The sequence below is a fragment of the Mesoplodon bidens genome, assembly GCF_964165515.1.
Source record: "Mesoplodon bidens genome assembly, contig: HAP1_SCAFFOLD_126, whole genome shotgun sequence".
NCBI classification, from domain to species: domain Eukaryota; kingdom Metazoa; phylum Chordata; class Mammalia; order Artiodactyla; family Ziphiidae; genus Mesoplodon; species Mesoplodon bidens.
The window spans coordinates 855,214-882,377 of NW_027671928.1; the positions used below are offsets into that span (position 1 = coordinate 855,214).

General features: G+C 52.3%; 1 protein-coding gene across 1 annotated transcript; it reads right to left on the reverse strand.

Moving 5' to 3' along the window:
* Positions 1-2,718: 2,718 nt before the first annotated feature.
* On the reverse strand, positions 2,719-25,919 carry LOC308610801 (BCL-6 corepressor-like; the record flags this gene model as incomplete). The annotated part of the gene is given in 20 exon segments (XM_081259809.1): positions 2,719-3,162; positions 4,588-4,744; positions 5,401-5,546; positions 6,699-6,751; positions 6,755-6,865; positions 12,190-12,444; positions 12,672-12,692; positions 12,696-12,853; positions 13,435-13,614; positions 13,617-13,661; positions 14,090-14,335; positions 19,248-19,434; positions 19,905-19,958; positions 20,614-20,795; positions 20,798-21,248; positions 21,252-22,160; positions 22,162-23,397; positions 23,399-23,455; positions 24,393-24,471; positions 25,792-25,919. Coding segments are annotated over 20 exon segments (4,947 nt in total), but the record flags the coding sequence as incomplete, so codon positions are not given.
* Between the last annotated feature and the right edge of the window lie 1,245 nt (positions 25,920-27,164).

Genomic DNA, 27,164 nt, shown 5'->3' on the forward strand with positions numbered 1-27,164 from the left:
GAAAAAGTAAAAGACTCAAAGTGCCTTTGTTACTCTAAAAGGAAAATCATTAGTGTCATTTTTCTATTAACAATAACTTATTAAAGCTCCAAGCAGAAACAACAGCAATCACTTACACAGTGCTTAGTATGTGCCAGGCACTATTTATACAAATAAGTGCATTTAAACCTCATAATGAGGCATAGAGGTTAAGTGATTTGCCCATGGTTACTAGCTATGAAATGGAAGAAAGGGAACTTGAACCTAGGCCATTTGGCTTCCGCACCCAAGTTGCTGACTGTTTTCTACCTCAGGGGTCAATGGACTTGCCCTGTATAGGCTCAAAGAAGTTCTCAATTTTTAAAATCTAAATTTAAACATTTCCAGATTTGTGGGCTATACAGTTTCTGTTGCAACTACTCTGCCCCACTGGTGTAGGGTGAAAGGAGCCACAACTACCATGTAAACAATGGGTGCGACTGTGTTCCAGAAAAACTTCCTTTACAAAGCCAGGCGACGGGCTGGATCTGGCCCACCAGCCAGAGTTTACCTATCCCTGATCTGCACCATCAAACTATTAAAAAGCCTTCATGTCAAATTATTAACTAACTTTAGGCCTAAATACAGTCATTATAACCACTGTAAAGTTGTTAAGGCATTATTTTAAAAACTCTATTTACAAATTGCTGATGTACTGACTTTTATTAGTTTAAAAACTACAACAGCTAATAAACACTTGATTCATTTAAGTCTTGAAGACTAGAATGGCATAGTTTCTTCACAGTATTACGATAAAAGTTTTCAGTAAAAAAACATACCATAAAAGTATTATTAGGTATTATATATTAAATCTCTTATTTCTAAAATTAAGTGGACTATCTTTACTAAATGGTAGAATCCCAAACTGAAAACTGGTCATATTCTTTCAGCAAAATGAAAGCTGCGCTCACATGTATCAAAAGGCAAAAATTAGGGCTTCCCTGGTGGCGCAGTGGTTGAGAGTCCGCCTGCCAATGCAGGGGACATGGGTTCGTGCCCCAGTCTGGGAAGATCCCACATGCCGTGGAGCGGCTAGGCCCGTGAGCCATGGCCGCTGAGCCTGCGCGTCCAGAGCCTGTGCTCCGCAACGGGAGAGGCCACAACAGTACCACACACACACACACACAAAAAGACAAAAATTAACTGCCCTCTGTATCAATATATTAATGTGTTTCAATCACATATGTTTTCATGAAAGTTTAAACATAAAATCACCTTTAAGATCTAGGCCATGGGATCTGCTCCATGCCATGTCAGAATACACCCCCTGAAGTTTACTTAACTTGTCTTAAGTGTGATAGAATTCTTTATATCTTGACACATAACTAAAAGGAAAAAAAAAAACCACACACACAATAAGATGAAGAGCCTATACATTTGTCAATCTTGACTTATTTGCTTTTCTTGAGTCAGTTGGAGGTTTATAGCCACATTCTCAAAATCATTAACTACAGTCTTCCCAAACAGGTAATTGACGAACAGATGCATTCTAAAACTTGTCAGTAACAAAGTGCTATTCCACTTTACAGCAACAGTTTAATTCTATTTAGATACTAAAACTGAAGACACTGAATACTGCAAACTTTTTTCCCAACCACTCAGCAAAGTACTACATACCTTTTCAGATATAGGGAAAAAAAGAAAAAAAAGAAAAAGCATACGATTCTTCCTATTTTCATTTCCAAAGATACATCCCAATCTTAATGATCAATCAGCGATTTAAACGTCAACTATAAACCCAGTATACTGTTGCTATGCAGTGTACTAGAGCAATAGAAGAGAGAGGACCTCAAACTCTCTGTTCCCTCAAAGTCAAAGGCAGGCTTCCTGACCCCTCCAGACCACTACTGGACACAGGGAAGGCACACTAATGTTGCAGGACCCCAACCAACAGTCACCTGCTTTGTGATTACTTCCATGACACACCCTCACCAACACCACTGAGTTTGCTGCTCCTATGGGACGTTACATGTATTTCCTATTTTAACACATACCACAGTGCATCATAATTATGATTGCAGATAGATGTTCTAACAATTGAAAGAGAATGATGACTCTTTTGCTCTTTACATCTTGCTATTTCCCTTCCCATAATATTTCTTGAAGCGAAACCATAAAATATAGACAAACACAAAAAACAGAAAATATACAAAACGTGTGCTTTGCACCTTAACACAAACTTAAGTAAAATTAGTTCTGACAGTATCCGGCATGACAAACTTCCATGGTACAAATGAGAATGGACCAAGGTTTGAGCAGGTACAGGAGATAATCCAGGCATGAACAACACCAAGGAAAGGTAGACAGGAAGTAACATGGTGTGTAGGAAATCACGACACCAGTCTGATGGGAAGAGACTTAAACAAGACTGAAACTCACTTTCTAAACCTCCATCTCCAATTGGACAATTCGCAGGACCCAGGTGCATCAAAGTGGCCAATTTATTCAATCCCTTTAATATGGAGGAAGAGTTTAAAATTTTACTGGTTTAATTTGCCCCAAAAGCAACTCTCAACAGTTATGGCCTCTGTCGTCGGAGCTTTGTATGAAATTAAGTCAAAGTGTGGCGCTCCTTTGCCTTTTTTTTTTCTCCTTAAAAAAGAAAAGAAACAATTGTTCCGAGTAAAAACAAACATATTCCAAAGCATGTGTACACTGAAAAGTAAAGAAACTTTATTAACAACTTCATAAAAACTGACTTAAAATTTTGAAAAGAAAAAAACATGTTTCAAAGTCCTTCCGACTGGAGTCGTGTCTCATAGTGTCCTTTCTTTACAGAAATAGTCGTATTAGGACACATATGCACAAGGATTAACACCATGACACACTGTACACGGCGGGCCCCGGCGAGCTCACCAGTCGTCGTCTGAGTCCAGGTCTCTGGGGAGGATCCACTCCACGGATGAGCCCAGCAGAGTCTGAAGCTCGTTCGTGAACTCCACCAGATCTAAGAGCTCCTTACTTTCTGGATTACAGGACTCCAGGTCTTTGGGGCAAGAGAATAAGAGACTTGCTGACACTTGCCGGTAGAACTCGGCCTCCGCGATGGTGACAATTTCCACATTTGGGAAATTGCAGCGGAATATGCAGGAGGACATTTGCAGTTTCTTGAGCAGGTCTGAGAGCAACAGCCAGTTACGACGCCTACACCAGTGAAAGGACAGTGGTTTGAGTTTCCGGCAAAATTAGAGGCGCTCCCAACTATGAACTACCCGTCTCCTGGCGGTGAAAGGGCCTGCTACTTCCACTTTGATTACCCCACCCCCACCCCACTTCTCACTGTCCTCAGAAGATCTACTTCTTCTTTTTCTTTTTTAATTTTATTTATTTATTTATTTTTGGCTGCGTTGGGCCTGTTGCTGCGCACGGGCTTTCTCTAGTTGTGGCTCGCGGGCTCTAGAGCGCAGGCTCAGTAGCTGTGGCGCACGGGCTTAGTTGCTCCGTGGCATGTGGGATCTTCCCAGACCAGGGCTCGAACCTGTGTCCCCTGAACTGGCAGGCGGATTCTTAACCACTGTGCCACCAGGGAAGCCCGGAAGATCTACTTCTAGTGGGGGAACTCTGGACTCATGTGCATGTGTTAAGAGGCCACCTAGGGCGGATCAGCCAACTTAGACAAAAGCAGGAGCAGCGCCCCTGAACCAGCCTCGTTGCAGGCCACCCCAGTGCTGCCTTGGCTCTGGCCACAACTCAGGTCACCCCTCTCCAAGTTAGTGCACCCCGTTCTAGTCACTGGGGAAAACCAGTCTGTATGCCAACCCAAGGGAGATGGCAAACACCTCTTGGACCTCTCCTCTCCTCCGGCCCTCACGGAGAGAGCATGAGAAACACTCGAGGTCACCTGGCTTTCCTTTCCTTTCCCACACCTCCAACCCACCCCTCAATGCTGCCGGGAGTGAGGCTTTTTCGAGAAGGGAGGTGGTACAATCCTTCCTGATACCCTGCCACGCTTTATGATCTCTATCCCGAATAGAATGTCACCACAAAGGGAGACACGTTCCCAGCCTCAGAGTCCAAGGAGGATGCTACTCCTTAAGCACCGGGGTCAACACACAGCAGAGCAAGGTTTCCTGATGTGTTCACTCCGAAGGGTTGGTCATGGGGCACAGTGGCCCGACTGTGGGGACAAGACTCGATCTAAGCAAATCTGAAGACACATAAGATCCCAGGTGCCACATACGGCTTTCTCTAATCTTATACGAGAAGAGGGTACACATCAGTATCGTCCCGCGGACCTCACGCGCCTTGGAGGGCCGCTATGGTAGCCGTTTGGGGAGGATCCCTTCCCCAAGAGTTTAGTGACTGAAACTGAGCAATTGCAGTCGCTGACTCCCGTGTCCTTCGGGCTCTAGCGGTATGTTCCAATGAGGGCAGTTGGCTGGGGAGCCCTCCCACCCCCCAAACTTTTCTGGAAAAGTTCCACTGCATTATGTGAGGTCGGTGGACACTTGGTGAGGAATTCACTCACCCCCCAACCCATCCACCCTCATCTGCTGAAGGGGATTTCTAACTCCTGCCACCCCACAGAGCAGCTGGGCTGGCTATCGACCACACGCTGGACACGCTCACCCCTGAGCGACGGACACCTGGACGTTATAACACGGCAAAAGGGGGTCTTCGGAAAATTCAAATTCCAATAGGTTACCATAGGCCTCGTTGCTGTCATCCTGGTCCTCCGGTTCTGGGGGATTTGCTAAAACATCATAACCACTTTCATCATCTGGTTCTAACCGGGGGGGCAAACAAGAGAGAGGTCAGTAAGCTGGAGCAAGATTCCAGCTGTTCTCCAAAAAGGACCCTGGAAAAATTCTTTCCCAAGCAAGCCCTGCTCACAGCACCACCCCCACCAGCCCAACTGAAACGAACAAGGCTGCTCACCACACACACAGCTGCCAGAGAACTCCGAAGAGCAACCGGGGTTACCGTCGTCAGGAGCCTGCAGGTTATTTCAACAGTGTGGAGAGAGAGGGGGAGAGAGAGAAACAAGATAACGCCTGCTGGTAAGAGGCAAATGCTGCTGGAGTTCGGGAACATCTCACGCTGGGGCTGGTGTCACCTCCTGACAAGTCCCACTGCACACGCCTCCAGGTATCTGACTGAAACCTCCCCACACGTCCACCCGCCTTCCTGAGGGACTGCCCGGCTCACCGCCCCAGCCTGCCAAACAAAAGCTAGCCTGGCTAGCTAAGAGTTTTCCAGCCCCCCACTTTGCAAAACTCAAAGTATGTATCTCTTCTTTGACAGACTAACGTTGGGCCGCTTTTCCCAGTAAAGGGTCACTTAGAGTAAACGGGGGGTTGGGGGTAGAGGGAACCCAGGTGAAAGGCTGTGAAGTCACCGTCTAGATGCTTGAACAAGACCGTGTCTTGACCTCTGCCGTACCTGTTAAGAACTTCTCCAGAAGTTCGCTGTGGTTCACTTTCTTGATGGTTCTACCTGAGTACGTAGCCAGGGTAGGAACAGCACCGTAGGAGAGGAGCAAGCGGACAATTTCGAGATGATCATTCTTGACAGCATCGTGGAGAGGCCTAGGAGAGGTGCGGGGAATTACACCCGTGCACGCGACGCTTGCTTCTAAGGACACGGGGCAAAATCGAGCGTGTGCGGCCAAGCCTCGTAGGCGCGCTATTTCACTGAGGAGGTGAGTGTACGGTCGCTGCGACAAATTACTCTGTTATTTCCACACATAACCCTTTACGGGACAGGTGAAGGGACCATCTCAGGCCTAATTCTTCAATGCAAATCTCTCTTAATGCATGGCCCAAGGAGGAACTCAGGCCACGATGAAAACGTTTCCAATGAACTTAAATAGTGACAGACTGTATGAAGGTAACATACGGCGGGGTGGGGGGAAGAACCCCAGCATCACGGAAGCAGATACGACAAGCCATTGTTACACCATTACAAACAAAACCCAAAAAGTGCAGTTTGTAAAAGAAACTAGGGGCAAAGTGGAACCTCTCCTGAAACCAATTTGGAGATGAGTGATCAACCCTCTCGCCCAGAAGCAGTCGACAGGCAGGGCGAGTTCTCAGGAGGATACAGAGTCCTCCTGTCCGTGTCCACTGGGGTCAGGAACACTGTCCGCAGTCCCACCCAGAAAGGATGCTATTTGGAAACCATGAACCACCAAATACCTTACGGTTTTGCTAATGTTATGACTGTCAGGAAAGCCCCAGTGCCCAGCCTCGTGGTGGCATCCCAGGTACAACCGGGAAGATGATTGGGCTGACTCAGACCTGGGCCTCTGGCCAATAAACCGAGGTCAAGGACAGAGTGGGGGCCAGGCCCGGGGATGTGGGTGGACACGGCAGGTCCTATCAAGCCAGTTGCCACTGGACCTGTCTGTACTCCTGCAACTTTCAACTCACATATATGTTCAAGATTGAGATTCAACAGATGCTGGTGAAGAGTCCAGGGTCTTAAAAGAGAACACCCCTGATTATTCATGCAGGCTCAACATTTTCAGGGACTTCTGTCCATAAGAGCATCACAGAGTTTTAAAGTTCTATGTAAATTTGCCAGAAAGATCTGTCCGATTCCATTCTAGAGGACTCCGCCATCAGTGTGCTTACATGGCACTCACTCTCCATCTTTCCTTCTGGGGTTCCCCGCACACCCTGAGAACCACTGCCTATGCCCCAGCAGGGCCAGGCCAAGAGCGCAAGACCACCATTGACCCGGTTCCATCCTGGGCACTGCAGTTGACATCGGCGCCATATTCAAGGAGGTGTCATACGATGTTGAGCCAACCTCTTGCACAAGCCTCGTGCAGGGCACAGTAACCCGCGTTGTCGCGGTGGTTCACATCACAAATCTTGTTCTCCAGGCAGTACAAGACCACTTCCTACGGGGAGAGGAGAGGAGAGGAGAGGAGAGGAAATACCATCAGACCACCATACAGTGAACCTTGTAAGGGTGACCTCCCCATAGCTTGGCGGTGCCCACTTTCAAAGGCATACATCCTTGGGGCCAAAAGCCCACCATGGCGCGGGCAGGCGGCAGGCATCCTGCTGGGGGGCGAGAAATGCGTGAGAAGGGCTTGGAGGTGCACACAGTGTTGTCTAAGGCTCTGCTGCACCAGTGGCCTGGCCATGGGCAAGTTACCCTTGAACTTCTCCAAGCTTCCACAGGTCTGCTGAGGGGATGCATTCGGATAGCGATGAAAGCCCTCAGCCCAGGGGCCGACGTGACCAGTACAGAGGTGTCACGGCTGCTAACATCTTAGATGACACATTGCCAAGCACAGACCATTCTCACTTGATGGGTCTGTTCAGTCGGTGGCAGTGGACGATAACACAAGTTTAGATCAAAGTATGGATGACCAACACTTAAAGAGAGCTTAAATCAGCCGGAGAACATTCCCCAGCTTAGAGAAGCAGGGACACCCAGGTCAGCTACATCCTCGCGCCCCCTGTTAAGACCCCAAATCAGAACCTGGGCCTCAGATGCTCTTGTCTGTATGTTAAGTAGAGTTAAAGAGAAGCTCTCTCCCTCCATCCTCGAGGAATGACACAAAATGCCTCCAATAACCCCACCCTCTATTTTGCCTCACTCCACCCTCTCGGGGCAGAATCAGTCTAATATTCTCATATTTACTCAAGTTAATGACAGGAACCTGATACACCATAGGCTGCAACCTCCACATTTCAAGAATCAAATAAAATGTTCACCGCCCACCCCACCCCCCTGGAGATGTTCTGTGTCAACACTGTGCATTAGAATCACTGTTATTAACCTTATTTCTTTGGCTTGTTAAAATATTAATATGAACCACTCCCAGTAAGCAGAGCAGGAATTTATTCAATGTTTTATTACCTTAAGAAAGTTTTCAGGGCTTCCCTGGTGGCGCAGTGGTTGAGAGTCCGCCTGCCTATGCAGGGGACACAGGTTCGTGCCCCGGTCCGGGAAGATCCCACATGCCACGGAGCGGCTAGGCCCGTGAGCCATGGCCGCTGACCCTGTGCGTCCGGAGCCTGTGCTCCGCAAGGGGAGAGGCCACAACAGTGAGAGGCCCACGTAACAAAAAAAAAAAAAAAAAAGAAAGTTTTCAGACACATCGAAAGCATTTGCCACCAGAAAACGCGTTACACTGTTTATACTGGGTAAGTCGTGCCCAGCAGAGAGCCGTCAGGTTCTGAGAGCTGGGAGTAGGCAGAACGTGCATGTGGCCCAACACATGGTCTGCTGGGTAAGGGGGGATGGGATGGGGTCAGAACAGGCCTCCTTGTGACATCTCTCAGGTAACTCATCTGTTAAACCTAAAACGGGGGTCATTCTAGCCGCCCATAAGTGCGAGATGGGTTCTGTAAAACCTTTTATGCCCTTTGGAGGACACGCCAATCAAAGGTGACCACTCACTTGGGAGCGAACTAGAATGTTCCATTTGCTTACCACGTGAACCCAATGGGGCATGCTGGTAAACCTGGCCATCGGTGCCCTGTTACTTCAGGTCACTGCAGCAGCTCCCTTCCAAAACAAGAGGAGGAAGAGAAAAGGCACGCCCACGAATGCGTTTCTCCGTTTACATCCCAACCTGCCAGAAAGCCCACAATCCTCTGGGCTCCCAGGCCACCTGCCCCGAGCCCTGGTATCCAGGATACCGCATGAAGCTGCTGCTCTTTTAGCAGGCCCTCACTAGCCAGACTTGAGTGGACGGCTGCAAGCTAATGAGTTGTGTGCCCCAGCCAGGGAGAGGCCCTGTCACGTGGCTCTGGGATCAGCTCTGAACGCCACCAACTGCTGTGCACAGATCAATTTACTCAACCCAGGGTTTATTTGCTGTGACAATCATGGCCTTCACCTGGAAACCTTCATCACTACTAGGGCAGATTCAAGGGTACCTAGAAATGAAAGGCCGTCCAAGCTGATGGGTAAGTCAACTCTCTTCTCCTGGAAGATGGCAGCAAAGGCAACAGTAGCCCCACGGCCAGGTCAGACTTTTTGCCACGGGCTGTCCTAACTCAACCACGTTGATCCCACTGTTTACACAGTGCTTCTCATTTCCCCAGATGAGGACGTCTTCTGTCACCCACAGGAACCCAGGAGATAGCAGGAAAGGAAGGTAGTACTATCCTCATTCAACACTTGGAAACTGAGGCCCAGAGATATTAAACCCCAAGTTCAATTAACATGAAGTACTAGACCTATAACTCAGTTCTTTGGTACCTGGTCAGCTGGGAAGATTCAAAAGGCCCAAGAGGGCCCCAGTTAGAGGGATGCAATCCAGCTGTGATGAGCATCCCACAGGCCTTCTCTGTTGGGGGTCAAGTGGGCTAACTACACTCTCCTAACTAGGAGGGTGATGGCCTCTAAATGCATGGCAACCATCGCCACCAACACTTTCTCTAACTGAAAGGTGAAGAGGCGGGGTGAGTCTGTCAAAGCAACACATTCCTTGGTTTATTTTCTCCGCTAGAAATAAACGGGAGTGTCTGAAGGGCAGCCCAGCCATTCCCGAGCAAAGTCAAACTGCTTTTGTCGGACAGCTCTCTGTTCAGTGGCTATAAGCCGAATGCCATTACCCGCAAAATGTAACCATAAAGGCCATTAAGGCCGACGTTGTTAATTAATTAAATGCCTCATTAACTTTTTAAAAAACATGACTTATTCAATTCATAGAAAATTTAACCATCACCGCTAAAGGCACAAGCATGTGGTTGCACACTGGCGTTTTAGCCTAAGAAATAGAAGCCTTTTTCCCAGGAGGGAAAGGTTTGAGGTCTTTGGCCACACAAGTGATCTATTTAACGCGGATCTGAAGCCAGAGTGTGTTTCTAAACTTCCAGAACCACATTATCATGACATAAAGCTCAGACAGCCTTTATACTGCACATGGTATCTTTGGCTAAGCAGAAGAAAATAACCAAGAATGCTGAAGACAAAACTTCAGGAAAACCCTCCCAAACCACACCCTTATCTGCTTAAGCAAACTGTCCTTCAATTTGAAAAGGTTGAAGCTGCCACATCTCCCAACTGGGCCATCATCCCAACATTTAAAATTCTGCCCAGAGAAATCCCAGAAAGTTGGATTCAAAGTTGAAAGCGTTCATCTACTTGTCACAATGTTCAGCATCAACACTGGTGAACTGTGGAATCTACATATTGAAATTTACATTTGAAGAAAAAAAACAAATCCGACCCTAAACATTCCCAAGGCATCCTGTGCAATCAAAGGCCAGGTAGCCTAAAAACGTATGGATCAAGTGCCCCTTGGTCCAGGCCTCAGAGCCACCAAACCAAAATGGAAACTGTCTTAGAGGACCAACGAGGGTCTTTTGACGTCTCTGGTCCCAAAGGGAGGCTGCTGGAAATGATGCCAAGTTCACAGGTGGGGCTCAGAGCCCCGCCCTCCACGGCGGGTGCAGCAGCACCCCGCCCCCCCATCTCCAGCATTTGCTGGAAGCGGGAGTCTACTTTCTCAACCCTAACCCAAAAGTTGGGGTTAGGGGTCTCCCCCCTACCTCCAGCGTTTGCTGGAAGCAAGGAGACTATCTTCTCAACCACGGGGGGTCTAGCTCAACACTATGTGCAACATCTGCTCTGTCCTCCTAGGCGCCCGCTCTCAGCTGTTGGGAAACCAACTGGGTGCTCCTTGGATTTCACCTGCAAGTAACTGCGCTAACTACCAGAAAGTGCTCTCTAGCTAATGGAGAGGTCTCCAAGAGACGTGTACATATAAACAACAGCACATTCAACCCACAACAACAACAAAAAACACCCCCAGGGCTTCCCTGGTGGCGCAGTGGTAGAGAGTCCGCCTGCCGATGCAGGGGACACGGGTTCGTGCCCCGGTCCGGGAAGATCCCACATGCCGCGGAGCGGCTGGTCCCGTGAGCCATGGCCGGTGAGCCTGCGCGTCCGGAGCCTGTGCTCCGCAACGGGAGAGGCCACAACAGTGAGAGGCCCGCGTACCGCAAAAAAAAAAAAAAAAAAAACTAAGCTTAGCCCTAGTGCTTCCAACTTCCCACCCACAGTCATGCCTTAGGGCCAAGGCAGGCACACTTCCAAGGGCTCACGGCACTATGGACCGGGGTGGGGGGACACGACAGGAGACGGGGGACAGGGGCACAGAGCTGGCTGAGGGTGTGGGCGCCAGGGCTCTGGGCCAGCCTGGGTCCTGCCACCCCAGTGCTCAGCCACACCTCCACGCTCAGCCTGCTGAACCGCGTTTTACTGTCACCATTCAACTCCCAGAGGGCTGATGCCAGCACAGAAAAATGCCTTTGCCCTGTGGGCTATTACATCACAATTGCTACTGACAAGTATGGTGGGGGAACTGAACAGGGCATGGAGAGTCATCTGTCTCACAGAGGTTTTGAACTGTAAAAAGGGCAATTCCAGTGTGAGCCAGTCTTGCTGAGGAGCGTGGTGGGCTGTGGAGCACTGCTGGATTGCTACCTGTACGGGTATCAGCTAACCCCTCTGAGGCTCAGTTTCCTCATCCGAGAGTGGGCTAGTACGCGTTACTCCCAAGTGAACATGTTAAAAGGGTGAAAGGAGTTACTACAGATCACACGGGCTTAGGCAGATAGCAGCTATCTTTCTATGTTGCTCTAGCAATAGAACCTATCACTGTCATCAGCCGTGCTGGGTTGGGATACAGCAGTGTGGACAGGGAGTTTTGTGCAAGGCTCAACCCCTGCTCCCCGCCCATCAGCCCTCGGCTCCCGTGCCCTCTCAGAAAGAGACTGCTCAGGTCTGCCCCACTCCCACCCCTACTCTGCACAGACACTTCCCACCCGCTACCCCACAGGGGCATCGCTCTGCCCCAAACAGCACAAGTTAGTAGAGCTAATAACTACTCTCCTTCTTGCTATTCAGAATCCAAAAGGGCTCATTAAAATTCCCCTGATCGCCAAGCCCTGGGTTAGGTCAGATTTTGTATCAGAGATAAGTGAGCCAGACTGGCCGAAGCAGCCTACCTGCCTGAACGGGAACGGAACATCAGAGAGGCCTGCCTTTCTTTTCACACCACGACTGAATAAGCCACCAAAGAGCCCGCAGAGTGAGCGGGGCCAACGCAAACACCCTGCTGGAACACCCAGCCCAGCCCGCCACGTGGAGGGGGCTGGGGTCTGAGACCCGCCCCCCATCCCCAGCCAGTGTGTCCCCCACCCAAGGAGCAGCAGCCAGCGGATCCTGATCCGGGGCACCCACAAGGATGCTCACCTCGTAGCTAAGCCGGGAGGCCTGCTGTAGGAGGGTCTCGCCCGCGTTCTTATTGACAATAAGTCTCCGCGCTTCCGGTGGCATCGGGCGGGACTGGGTGGTCTCTGGAGGGGAGCTTGACCATGTCAGCTGCGAGGCCTGGGAAGCTGGTAACAATTGCTGCAAACGGTCCAAGGGCTTCTGGTCCTGCTTGGCTGGCGAAAGATCATAGTCGGAACTGGGCTCAGGCCGCTCCTGAGTGGAGGAAAGCACTTTTCCTCCTCTCTGTCTGGGGGAGGCGGGGCGCGAGGAAGGGGTTGCATTTTTACTCGCTGGAAACTTCACCACCACCCAGGAGACAGGTCCCCTAGGAAGGGGCAGGGACGTTTTGGGGGGAGGGGTTCAGGAAAAGGAAAGCTTTGTCCCCAGAAGCAGAGAAGTAGGCAGGCGGGATGTGCCTGCACGGGCCCGGGGGGCGGGGGAGAGCCAGGGGCAAGAGGTACCTTGCCATCCGCATTGTCCACCTAGGAGTCCCCAGGCAGCGGCAAGCCCCGCCTGGGCTCCTGAGGGATCAAATGCTTGGTTTTGCACGGTCGCTTCCCGGATGGTTTCTCGCTGTTGTCGGTGTATTGCTGCGGCAGGGGCGAAGGCTGCCGATCCATTTCTTCGTCCATGCACAGCCCATCTGTCAGGGGGAGAAGCAGCGGGCGTTACACAGTTGTAGCCGGTGAGGAAAGAAAAGCCCATTGTTAGCACTGATCGTTGGAGCAGCTTCAGTTTTTAAAGATATACCAATTATGTTTTCAAAGCGCTAATATGTTAATCATCCCACATTCAACCGGCAAATAGGCTAACCCACGAAACGCCAAATGGCAAGTCGCTTCAAAGGGCCGCAAGACAGGGCAGAAGCCAGCCCTTCGTGCGCTCCCGTCCCCACCCGTGGGGGGCCTGGGTGCTCGGGACAGGGCGACTGGGGACAGCCTGAGGCTGGAATGAGGGCACTGACAAGCGCCCGGGGTCACCCAAGACTTCCCTTCCTGCCCAGCCGCGGGCTGGGTGATGAGGAGCAGCCCAGGAAGTCGAGCTCCCGCCTCACTGTCCATTCCATAAGGAAGTGTGCAGGCTGAAAGGACCTCAGGAAGAAAACTCCCCGCTCGCCACATGCTACTCTTGTCAACTTGGATGGCGCTCAGGTCCCCTCCAGGGCCGTTTCCCACAGAGGGCGGGTGATCCACCCTCCAGGAGCGCCCCCCGCCCCGTGCGTACCTTGTTCATTGTCACTGCATTTAAGGGACTCCTCCAACCAGCTGCTGTTGCTTTTGGCCTCTGCCCTTTTCCTGCCAGGTTTCTCTTCGGAGATGCTATTGCCCTGGGGGGTGACCGCAGGCTGAACCGCCTGGGTCACTTCCTTCCTGCGCTGCCGGCCAGGTTTCCTCTCTGCTCCCGCCGTTCTCTAAGGTGCAGCAAGCGGCACTGCTTTCTGGGATGGAGCCCTGTTAATTCAATGCACACCTCAGGTTGGTCAGCTCACTATAATGTGGCTCTTCTAAGTGGTTAGAGGAACTGTTTGTCATTTCCCTCTCAGGCCAGTCAGCTAATGGAGAAATAACTACAAATTAATGAAGAAGCCCCCCGGGGCGGGGTGGGGGACAAACTGTCTTACACATCACTAACAGGGGTGGGGGAGGGGAGGGGTGTGGTCACTGTGTTGGCTGGAACTTGTCACCAAGTCTCGGGAGGGGGTCTATTTGCCTTTGGCCACCTTTGGGCTCCAGCCCCGCCACCTGGCTTTGGGGGGGTGGGGGGTGGGGAGGTGTGAGTGGCTCCCCCCAGGGATCCAGGGTGGGACTGGAACTTTCCACTGCTCCGCTCCAGGACTTCCGTAGGGTGCCCTGCGGGCCCGAAGCCAAACCGAGCTCACCTTTGGAGACCCGTCTCCGCTTGGCTTTCAGCAGAGAGTCCTCCGGGAGCACAGTGGTCTCAGTGTGGTTCCTATTGCCAGACACCTTACGCTTTCTGTTCAGCCGGAGGGTGGGGCTGCGTGACGCGTCCGGGGCCGCCTGGTCGGCGGGGGACTCTCTTGGGGGCTCCGTGTCCATGTCCTCAGGAAGATCACTGTCTTCTGGGGCTTCAAAGCGGTCAGGTTTGCTTCCATCATAACACTCCCCTAGGGGAGGGGAGACAACCCGGAAAGGAGGGAACAAAGGTCACCAGGAGCAGGCAGGACCCCCACGCCCAAGGCAATCTGCTACCAACAGACCACCCCCCTTTGGAGACCAGGGGCCTCACACGCCGGAAGCACAAAACCCTCAGAAAGACGTCCCAAAGGAAGGACAACTGAACACAACCAGCAAAGAAAGCAGAAAATGAGGCGCGTAGCCCACTCACAATCCATCCTTCAAGGGTCAAGGTGAGGCATCTACACCATCCGTCTATAGGCATGTGAGATCACTCCCTAACTGCTTAACTCTCCAAGGTGGCTTACTTTTAAAGGGGGGGTGAGTGACCTCACAGTAAGATCCAACCAATCAGGGCAGAGCTACAAATGACTATGGAAACAGCTGCTAGTCAACAAAAAAGGCTGATGTCATCAAGAGACCAAATAGCCCCCAACTGCCATCTACACAGACATAGCACCAATGTTCACTTGGGTCAGCAGGGGTGAGGGTGAAGAAAAAGGGTAGGGAAAGAATGGTGGGAGGCTGGGAAGCTGGGGAGACCAAGGCAAGAGGAGCCTGGCAAAGGGAAAGGAAAGGCTTCCTGGTGCACACACAAGGGTCAAGGGCAATTTCAAAGAACTCAACCAGATTGCTACAAGTCCGTCTGTCCTCTTTCCACACCCGTGGGGGGAAAAGCATTTCACTGCCATCGAGGGGCTGCTCCTATTTCCTGTCTAGGAAGAAGGCCCTCAGTGACACCAGTCACCCACCTGGCACATCTCCACGCATTCCTTCCCAGGCAACAAGCATCTAAGGACATTTCAAAGACAAGACTCCAACCCCCTTCATGGGGCGGGGGGGTGCGGCAGGCAGGGCTGAACTGCTCACACCTCAGCTCCGCCTGTGTTACTCCTGCCCCCTCTGCTCAATCTAGCATCCACTTGGGGCTTTTCCTCCAATCACCCCAGCCTAACATCACTCCTCACTTTTGCTCTAGCCAAAGAAACAGTTCAACTGCTTTGCTAGTCACATTGTTTCTAACACACAAATAATTCCATAATGATCACTGTGCTGTTAAAGAGTTCCCCGAAGATGACCCTGTGTCCATCACCGGCCGTGGGTGGGGGTGGGTGTATGAGTTTGGTATTTCGTTAACACCTGAGCTAAGCTCCCACAGCCCGTTTTTCTAGATGAAATCATGGACACACCCCTCACATGCTGCTCGCATTCCTCCTCCTCCCCCTAGACCACTTCAAGTATCACTCCCACTTCTGCCCAGCCGGCTGGTCCCCTGATCAGCCTCTCTTGGGGGCATTCCCAGCATTTAATGGCAGCCAGTTGTGGGGATGAACCTCACCCTGGCCTGGGCTAGCCTGACCTGTGTTCTCAATGGTGGAACACACTTAGCTTTTCTCCAAGGGTATCCCAAGGTGGGGCAGATCCCCATCTACTCTTGCCGGAATGGTGGAATCACCCCAACCGCGAGGGTCTCCTGCCATGGCAGCAGGAGAAACCCCAAACTCCTGGCCTGTGCTTACGGGTGATGCAGCCCAGGCTACCGCAGGCCCGGTGAAGACGGCGTGCTGCAACTCTCACTCCGGCTGCTCTGTGACCCTCTTAAACACTCGGGCAGGAATGGCGCCGCTTTACAACTCGGCCCCCTTCACTTGTAAAGTGGGAATGTTACTGCTAGCCTCCCTCCAGGGGTGGGCTTCATAATCACGGGCCGGGCTCAGCACAGAGAAAGGCTGGAAAAATCCCTTTAACCAAAAGATGCCAAGACTTTCAGACCAGCCTGAATCTCAGGCCTGAAATGTAGGAAATTTTAAGAGGTGAGCCCTGCTGGTTACACCATTGGACTTCTCTGGTCCAATCAGCCTTCCCTAAAAGCTCCGTGGGAGGGGATCCATGGAGGAATGGAAGGGCTACCTTAAGAACCCCCATGTCCAATTTGAAAGTTTCTTTTTCCAAACTAGGTTTGTCCACCCTTCCCCCAACCCCGGAGCCTTTTAGGGCAAAGATCTCAATTCCCCTCAGCTAAGGCCCCCAAGACCTTACGCTAGTGTGACCTTACCCAGGCCAGTAATAACCCTGAAGGACACCCACCCCGACTGCCCAAGATACCCATAGCACCTCCAGTCAGGGCTAACCTTGTTCAAAGTTACACCCGCTACAGAAGGAGTGCAGGGGATCTCTGTTCCAAAGTAGTTTACAAACGTCAGGTGCTCAGCTGGAAGAGAAGTTCCCTGAGCAAAGAAGTTTCATGAAGCCCCTCGACTGAGGCTTCCTCCAGCTCCTGGCCAGGCACTGCCACTGAGCAGGTCCTAGGCCTGTCCCAGCCAAGTGGTTGGCAAGGGAGATGGTTACTCCAAGTTTGAGAAGGAAGGGACCAATGCCTCCTTGCCCCGCCCCATCTTCAAATGCCGCTGAGGGTTCCTAGTGATGAACTTCCAAGTCTGAGGAACCTCCAAACTCATTTGGTGAACTTCCAAAATAAAAATTTCACTCAGCCACCCATGTGATCATAAAGAATAAATGAGTATCTCAGCCACTGTGTTTTCAAGTTAATTTCTTTTTTAAACAAGCCCCTAGCAACAAGATGCACCCGCACCAGGACAACCAGGGCCGCGCAAACAGCACCCACCACCTTAGAAGCTCCTGGGCCCTCCATGGGTAGGGGCTGCCTCAGAAGGGGGAAGGCACCTTGAAGGCGTCCTGGACACTCTCTGGGACCCCTGCCCGCCCCAAATCCCCGCCCCAGCTCCCATGTGCTCACAGCTCGGCTCTCGGCCACACCGACACCCATGAGAAGGACCTGAGCCCATATCAGCTCAAGACATGATGGCCCAAGAACAAGAAGGCCCATTCATATCCAGCTGAATGGAATGAACACCTGCTGGGCCTTGGACGTGGAGGCCGTGGTAAGAACAGTGGCCCCTTCAGGTGACCTTTCCTGACCAGCTATTTACAAACCCCACGTCTCTACAAGACAGAGGGTGGGTGGGGAACCCACCTCCGTTGCCCCAACCTTTCAAACGGAGCCCCTCACCTTCCCCAACCCTTCTCCTGCCCTCCCATGGTGGCCATTCATGGCTCACTGGGCCACGTCCCGGGTGCTCCAGGAAGAGACCCGTCGGTCGGTCTGAGATTGGAGGCAGGCGGTGGGGGGAGGGGGCTTTCGGAATCATCTGGGGCTCAGGCCCTGCTCCCCATCAGCCACACCGAGTTCTCGTCTCCACGCTCAGCAGGAAAGACTGGGAAGGACGCACACAAACGTCTCTGGGAAGAAGGGCGGGTGAGGCCACTGAGACGTGAAGGGCAGCGGCCACCCTGGGTTTGGCCACGTTGCTGGAGAAAAGGGCCAGAAGACTCGAGGCCGGTTAACTGCCCGTTCCCTTCCTCCAGCCTCCCTCACCGTCCACCCAGAAGAGGCAGATCCCCTCCTCAGAAAAGTGCATCCCCGTGAACTTGGCCTTGCCCGCTTTTACCACATCTCTCTGAGAAACTTCCCCAAGAGCTGAGTGATGAGGTCACTCAGGAGGGTAAGGGCTGCGTGTCAGCTGTGAGCACAGGCAAGGAGGGAGGCCTTCTTGCTGCTTCAGGGTGGCCTGGACCCTCCGTTTTTCATTCCAATCCCGAGGGGGAGGAGCTCGGAATCGTCTACTCCAGGCACATCGAGAGCCCCATCCCTCGGGTAAGGCCGCCACTGACTAGCCCCAGAAATCCCCTTCTACGGGAGCCACGTAGGACACACCGGTCCCGCTGTGGCTTACCCAGAACCGTGGCCACAGGCCTTTGTCTGACCCCAAAGATGAGCTGGGGGAGGGCAGTGCTCCAAGCAGCAGAGAGAAGCACACGCTGCGGCTGACCACAATTTTCCCGAACTGCATCAGGCACCCACGACCTAAGCGTGCGGGCGAACGCCGACCCTACGACCGGGTCCAAGGGCCTGGGCCTCCCAAACGTGCCCACCACCCCCGACTGTCCCGTCTCAGGAGGATTTCACGCCCACCCTGTCCTCGACGTTCACCGAGGTGCCCTCACTCACCATCACCGGTGAGGTTTCTTGGGTCCGGAGCAGGCTGCAGGCCACAGGCCACAAGCACGCACACTGAAGAAAGCGGGAGAAAGACCTCCACTTGCTGCCAACGCATCTCATTAGCCCAGGAAGTCTCGAGGGCCAAGCCCGAAGTCAACCCCAGTGGGGGAGCAGCCGATGGGACCGCAGAGTGTGACTCGAGGCCAACACGAGCTTTCTCTCCAGTTCGGCCTCCAGAACAGAACACACCCGTCTGGTGGGAAGAACGGCCTCGTTGGTCCCACGGCCTCGGAGCGTGGTGTCAGCTCCTCATGGCTGCAAACGAGCCTCCACAGAACACAATGATGCTCATCTCTCTGGGGCCTTCATCAGCCCTCATCGCACTTGAACGAAACCTCTGCCTTTGGAGGGAGAATCCGAGTACTGTCCACCCCCTCCCACAGGAGACTGTCACTCTGGAGGGTCTGGCTCTGGCTGCAAGTGTCATTCCACTGCTACCAAAAACCCGTGTCCGTACCTGCTACAAAACAGAACACATACCTGCTACGCCGGAGGTCCTGCACTGCCATTCCTCTGCTCTACTGTATCAGACTATGACTAACTACAGGACTAGCATTGCTCCGGAAAAAGGAGACGCGTGCCAGGAAACAGCATTTCATAGGTGCTTCACTCCTGGATGCCGCAACGCTCCAAAGGACAACCAGCCTTGCAATCCACAGCTGGGAAGGGTGGCCAGAGCAGCCCGTTCTCCGAACAGCCAGCACCCAGACGCTGGGCCGTCGGAAGCGTATTGTTTCCTCTCACCTCCCTCGGCACTGGGAGCAGAACCGCCCCGTTCCCACTGACGTGGTACCACACGCGAGCCGCCTGGGTTCACTTACATCTCTCACTGTCGTTCTGGTCGGCAATGGCCTCCTCCGGGGTGACCGACTTTGGCTTTTTGTGCTGACTTCCTTTCAGCCTTTCCCAGTCAGCGGGGCGGAATTTGCGCACCTCGGAGTCTTTGGTCGTGGGGTGGCCACCTTCTCGCTCTTTCATCTCCAACTCTGAGAAGCACATCACTGCACGCTACAAAGAGAACGGAGATGGAAAAAAGACACACCTTACCACCAAAGCTATTTCACTGCCCTTACCTTAAAGGAAAGTACTTCAAAGAAAAGTTTGCCCAAAACCAACCACAATTTATGATACAACTGAGATATTTTAAAATTGAACGATAAAAATGTAAGAGTGTCTACGTGTAACTAGTCACACACTCTTTATTCCTAAAGCCATACGTATGTAGAGATATATGTGGTGTGTATGTATAGCCATACATACACTGTGGCATACAGACAGACATTCTCTTTCGAAGGTAAATAAAACAAAACAAAAACACAACGCAAAGAAAGCGAAACAAAAACACAACAGAAAAGAAAACAAATGCACAATGAATAAAGACGACCATGGCCCACAAACTTCCCTTTGTATGTTTGGAAATGAAATTTAACTCAAAAGGTTTATGGAAGATTCCAGTAATAAAAATTTGAAGAACTGACCTCACAGTAAGCAGCGGGTAGACATAAAATACTGTCCTCTTGTAATCCTTCCATCTATGTAATTAAAATGGGCACTCAATGCATCATTTAGATAACTTCATCCATTTTTATAAGCATAAACCAATTTTTTTCTTAACATTGCAAAACAATTTGGCTTTATTTGTCTTTTAATTAAAAGTAAAATATCTTAAGGAAATTCCTATACAACATCTATCATTCACTAGCAAGTTAAATACATACTCTATCCCTTTAAGTAAGGTTTGTTTTTTTGTTTTGTTTGTTTGTTTTTTTGGTGGAAAAAAAAATTGCACGAATCTCACAGACATGCGGCCGCTACACACCTCCACCAAGTATCACGTAAGGCATTCTAAGCAGCGCTTTTAGGTATATTTGTTAACGTACAGTAACGGCAGAGAAATCAAAGCGATTGATAGGTAAATGTCATGCAGTCTTTTAGACATCCTTCGCAATAATTAAAACTTCCGTTATCAGCATTCGAGTGGAGTTCGCTTAAAATCTACAGAATAACTTAAAGTATCCACTTACGTCCCCTTACTGGACACATTTCAAACATTTCAATTATCCTAAGCTTCATTAACCAAATCAGCCCGGTGTCCTGCCCTATCATACCCCCGGCCCCCTCCTCTTCACACATTAAAAAAACCTGACAACTGGTCAGGCTCCTGAAATTCGGGTGGGGGGGGCTCACCTGCAATGCCCGCTGCTCCCGGCCGAGCTGACTGGAGTCTGCGTACAGTCCGGTAGCGACACACTTGAACCGGTCACCCACGTAACCAGCGGAGTTTGCGATTCTCTTTGCCAGCTTAGATGGCTTCGGGTTCAGAACTTTGCCATCGGTTGATCCTGCCTCGTCAGCTCCGTCTTTGGTTAGGTGGGGGTGACGTCCACACTCGGTGGGGCACTGCCCACGCAAAATGGTTTGGGATCCTCTTGGGTTTTCCCGAACGTGACCGCAGAGCCGTCGCTCCCCAGGGTCGGCTCCAGGAATGGAGTCGAGACCGGCGTCGCCAGGTTCTCCTTGTTGGTTACCGCTGGAACATTCTCCTTGCTTAAGCCGGAGACTGGCTGGCCCGGAGCCTGTTTGAAAGTATAGGCTTCGTGGAAGTCACTGATGCGCCCCAACTCCTCTCTCAGGGCAATGAAATCCCGGTGTGGCTGTAGAGCCGGGTCAGGCGGGGGTTTGGTGGGCTCGGCACTCTGGCTGACACTCTCAGCTGTGAAGCCGGGTTTGGACACGTTAGCGTCGGTTTTCGCATCTGGCTCTTCCCGGAGGAGGTCTACATAGACAAGCTTGTCACTCTTGACGACGGTCTTCCCTTGATTTCAGCTGGGGCTGGGCTTTAGGTTCTTGTCCGCGGGGACTTCTGGATGTAACTTGGTGCTGCCGGCTTCCAGCATCTCAGAAAACCGGTTCCAGAGGCTTGGGTCCTCGTAGCGGGTCTTCTCGTGGGACCGGTACCTCCTCTCCGGTTTCTCCTCTTTAGTGATCTCGATGGGCGTATGAGGTATCAACATGGGATGCACCATGCCCAACCCCAGCGCGTCCTGGTAGGTCACAAACTCCGGCCCGCCCATGGGTAGCCCGTAGGGCAGTCCCGGCTTTGGGGCGAGGTGCCCAGGAAAGAGACTGCCATTGGGCAACACCGGGTGAGGGTAGACAGGGCCTTTGCCGTGTAAGGAGAGGGGACTTATGGCAATGCCCTCGGGCGCTGGGTAAGGCAGGTAACTCCTGGGGTAGGGGATTGGTGGGGACCTGAACGCCTCGTTTGGTGAGAGAAATACTGAGCTCGGCGGGAGGCCATTCTCATTCGCTTTGAAGCTCGGCTCTGGGTTGCTGGCTTTGGCGCCCTTGCTGCCGGTGCCGCCGCTGTGCTTGGCAGGTGTGGTCGAGGGCTGGCCCACGTGCTGGATGACGGATGGCGTGGTATCCACGGAGCTCCTGCTGGTCTCGCTGCCCTCGGCGGCGGCATTTGGGGCCGGCGACGCAGAGGCTGGGCGGCCGGCGCTCGACACCGACCCCGAAACGTTAGTGACCACGGCGTCGGCGGCACCCATGCGGGGACACGAAGAACTGCGCTGCTGCGGGATGGCCCAGTCCAAGGCCTTGTTTTTCAGCGGCAGGCCTTTGCCATTGTTCTCTTCGTTAGGACTTGGCCCGGGCACCACCCAGGACGAGGGAGCCGTGCTAATGATCTCAGATCTATAGATAGCACAGCCATTTCCTGGAGGAGACAAGAGTTTCTTTCGGAATCTCACTTCCGGAGAGCACTAGGCCGCTTCCAGCTCTGCTGTGAACCAGGACGGTGGGAGCCATCTTTTTCATGTGGTCAGCTTTGGAAGCATCTACATCCACCACTTTAGAGGACAAGTCTAGTGGCTTATCGGTGACGCCTTTGGTAACCGTCTGCTTCTCCAAGAGAGGAGGTGAGCTGCCACCTTTTCTGTCTTCACCTGCTGTTTTCCGGGCGTGCCCGGGAGCTGGCTGGGTGCTTTCGGCTCCTTCTGGAGCCTTTGGATACTTGCTGCTGCAGAGCCTGGCCGCGGGGAACTCGCTGCTGACCGTCATGTATGGCTTCGACAGGGTGACCGAGGGCGAGGTGGACATCCTGGCACAGTGCTTATGGAACGCGGAGTAGGTGTCCGCAGCGGGCTGGGAGGGAAGGTGGACGCGGGGTGAAGGCCGAGGCGAGGGGGGCAACAGGAGAGCCGTGTCCCCCGGCAGGCCGCTGGTGACCGCCTTGGCAGAGGGCACCCTCGGCTGCTTACTGTTCTGGATGTGGGGATACGAGTGGGAATCGACCGGGTTCCCAGGACTGACGCCCATCTTCCAGGGCAGGCTTTTGTCTGCGCAGTGGACCAGAGGCGGGATGGCTGGTGAGGCCGAAGGCGTCGAGAGTCTCATGGGCGAGGCCAGGGATGATGGGATGTGGGGACTGATGTGGTGAGGTGGCGGCAGGTAGAGAAATCGCTCCCCATTGGTACAGACCAGAGAATACAGCGGCTGGGCCACGCCGTAGGACTGCTGAGGTAGCAAGGCCTTGTACGTGTTCAGGGAATACTTCTTTGGCGAGTCGAGGAAAGGGTAGATGGCTGGCGTGGCCCCCTCCATGTAGGGATTGACCCAGGGCAGCCGCAGGTAACTAGCACCATTGATGTTGAGCGGGCTCTGTTTGTCGCTGGCAGGTCTGTCCAAGCCCAGTGTTTCTGCCGTGGGGACAGCACTTTTTTGTATTCCGGGTGGCGTTTTGTATATAGCACTGAAGCCATTTGGGGGCTTTCCGGAGACAGCGGAGGCCTCCACCATCTCGGGTGTATTCGGTTTGAACTGCATCTCTGGGTTTCTTTTGGAAGAAAACCCCAGACCACCTATGGTTGTGGCAGCCTCCCGCCCTTTCTCTGAGCCCAGTCCACACGAGCTAGAATAGACGATGTTTCCGGGGACACGCAGCCCTTCCTGGATCAGGCCGGTGCGTGCGGTCCATGCTCAGCGCTGCCAGGCCATCGATCCGATGGGCCGTGGTCGCGTCCACCTTCGCAGAAGAAGAATATGGGTATTACCGAGGACATGCCTTCAAAACAGCCCATCCCAAAGAGAAACCGCGGACTAGCTCAATCGGACATCAGCCTCAACATCTGAGCCGAAACGGTTAAAAACTAAAGGATTCACAAGGTCTTTGGCCCCCGCTTATCCAGAACCCTCCTCTGCCTGCCGCCTCACCGTTGTCCAACTAGTGTCCTCAAAGCACGGAAAACGTTGGTCCCCTTAGACTTGAGGCCCCTGCATTAATCAGTCATCTATTAACTCTGGAAGATCCACCTTCTCAGAAATTCTTTGCTGCAACTGAGGTGATACCAACTCCACTGCTCTCAGAACCACCCTCATGGGGTACAGAACTCGGACTCACCCTCCCCAGGCCCCAGTCAGGTTAGGGCGGGGCGATGTGCACTGCGTTTTTCCCGGATGGAGCGGGGAGGCATTCTTTAACATAACAAAAACCAATCTTCAGGGGGACAGTAAGGAATGAAGGACTTGAGCTGTCTCATTTCTTAATCAATAAAGAGGCCACGGGTCAAACTGTAGTTGTGTCTTTTGACTTCCTCTCCCTGGTATCTGAAGACAGCTCTGTTTCATATTTTACTGGGAAGGGAAACCCTAAGGGTCTACTTGGAGGCTACACATTTATCCAGCTGGGAGCACTGATGTGGCACGTAGCTTATCGAAGAAAAGGCGGCACGTATCCCACCAGTCACCAGGGGACGAGGACGTAAATGGCGAGCACAGCCAAGAAAGCGAGCCAGGAAGAAATTGGGTGAGGCTTCGTCCTGCGGCCTAGGCTTTCTACTCAGCCCTGCCCTGAAACACCCCGCCCCGCCCCCAAAAGGCCCTTTAATGGTATGCAAATGAATGCACGATTGATTACAGATCACTGATACTCAGCACATCAACAGAAGCCATTAATCTCTTACCACGTTGTGATTCAAGGGGTTGTCTTCCCTTAGTTCCAGTACGGCCTTTGAAGTGTCACCTTCGTTTACAGGAATTTTCCTATTTAGAAGGACACACCAACTTCATGAAAGCATTCCTCACTTAATCCATCTTTCATAGATTGCCCCAGAATAGACCAGTTTCTAATAACTCCGTTTTTCCAACTGCCCTTAAAAAAAAAAAAAATCCTCCCCAATGGCCCATATTGAAAGTTGTCCCCGAATGGTGATTCAACGGGACTGGGAAAAACAAAGGAAAGGCAGGGCAACAGGGATGTGAAATCACAGATGCTACGTCCTCGAGGTGGGTAAGGCAGGAAGTCTGCACAACCACGTCACCCTCACAATTCTTCCTCCAGAGAGGCCGGGCAGGACAGTCCGGGCTCTGCTGTCCTAGCAGACCCTTATAAGCTCTACCTGAGGACAGGAATGAAGTAATACAATGTCCAAAGCCAAAGTGGGGACCTCAAGGCTGGAGTCTGCGAGCTGGCTACATCAATCACTTCTGTGTTACCCGTGAGGACAGGCTTTCAAAACTTTTCCCCAAACAAAGTTAGGTACCATGTCCTATGAAACTGGTTTCCATGGTGATAATGAAGCCATATTTGACTGCCTCTATCAAAATGATGGGGGATAACACACTAATATCATACAAATGTCAGCTGCTCCAGGGGAAGCCGCACATCTGTGCCAGGCTGCTTGCGGCTGCCCCTGGAACTTGTTATCAGAGAGCATCGATAAAGAAAGTGCTTGGTGCCAACTTCCAAATCCCCAGGATAAAATCACTGACAAGCGGCAGAGAGAAGTTTCATCATTACCCGGAAGAGCAGCTTCAATTATCTACTGCTTAGCTGCCTCTACCCCGCACTCCAAAATTACTGATGAGGAAGCATAACAGAGCTGCCGGGTGACTGAAACCAGGAGCCAGTGGCCTCGCTTAACAGGTGGCGGAGGACGCAGAGAAACCCTGGGCTTCAATGGTGTGAAGGGTGGCTATCGTCCCATTTATTACTGAGCAAACTATTTGTTTTAAAAGCACATCGAAGGCCGATCCACCTGGGCCCACACTCCTGACATTTAGAGTTAAAGCAGCATATAGACTGGGATTAATTCTCCTTCGTAAATATGAAATAATAAATTAAGGACGAAAGTGCACTGAAAGGCCGCTTTAGGGGCTAACCTCTTAAAGGGCGGCAATGCTTCGCTGAGCCAGGTTGCCTGTTAAAACTGTAAATCAAGGGCCACCAGCTAGGCAGGAGATCTCCCCCCTACCCCCTTAGGGCCCACTCTGGCTGTGAGGACATGAAGGGGGGGCTCTGCTCAGGAGCCCTGAGGAAGGACCCACGCTCTCCCCAGGCCTCAGCCGGACACGCGCATTTACCTGTTGTCGCTGATCCCACACATGCGGACCCTCTCGCTGTTCATCCAGCTGTGAACATTCCCATACAGGTGGGGGGGGGGGTGCTGAAAGCGTGTCGTCTTCTTGAATGGCAGCTTTTCTTCAAGCGTCTAGTCTGTTTAAAACAAAAAGAAGCCCAGGAGGTTGAACAAAAAAGGAGCCAAAGAGGGAACAAGAGAAACCCTCCTTCTAGGCACTTCATACAGAATGCACTTGGGAAGGCAGACCCTGCTCCACGTTCTACAGATGGCCAGAAGCAAAGGAACACACCTGAGCCAGAGGTTCAAGGAGGGAACTTCCCTGGCAGGAGGCGTTGGGGATGCAGAGTTCAAGAGCCACAGGCCACACCATTCAAGGTACAGCACATGACACCCTTAACCTGCCCTTCTCCCTTCTCCCTTCCCCTTTCCCAGCCTTTTGGAGAACACACTTGGATCGAAAGTGGACGGTGCTAGATTCCAGGGAGCCCCACATTGACTCTTCTTGTGGCTGAAAGGATTGGGGACAGGGGTGGGGTGTGGGATAAAAGGCACAACAGTCCGGTGAGGCGGCCCAAACTACGACTCACTTCCACGGCTGCGGTGCGTGTGACTTACAGATGGAGGGGTAAAAAGAGTCAGTGGGCTGGCGAGCCACCCCACCCGAGCCCTAGATTAGATTAAGCCCCAAACCTGGGTGGTTTGGCCTGGGAGCTGCAGAGGGAGGGGGCTGAGTAATTCAATGACGCCTGCTCGCTGGGGACCAGCAATCAGGAGCGAGTGCAGAAATCATAGCAGCCCAGGCTGCCGGGCTGGGGCTGGGGCTGGGGCTGCAAGATTCCGGCCCACGGGGAGCAAGCAGAAGCCACCCGTTTTCCGTCTAGCGGGAGGAGGGAGGAGGCTGCTGAGGCACAGGGGAGAGCCCCGCCCCCTCCTTAACTTCCCGGCCCACCAGCCCCACCCACACCACATTCTAGTTTGCTGCATGAGTGAAGGGTCAGGACAAGCTGCATTTTATTCACAGGATTATCACGGTGCGTGATTTATCCTCGTGCAGGATTTTAATTGCTCTTTGGAGGTTGAGCCGTTTCTTTTGACTGCGCTTCAGCTCCATATCCTGCTGTTAAATGCTGGGTTAATAAGTAGGGGAGCCTTTAATGCCTGGGACCGATGGCCCTAGGCAATTCCCCTGCTCACAGACTCCCTTGTCCGGGGCAGGGTGGCGGGGGAGGGCCCCCCCCCAGCCACGGCCTCTTTACACAGGACCCAAACCTGAGTGTGAAATCACTGGTGTGCAGCTCATGGGGGCAACTTTTCTTTCTCCTCCCTCACACACCCACCCACACAGCTCCCGAAAGCCCAAATGTTCCCCAAGTC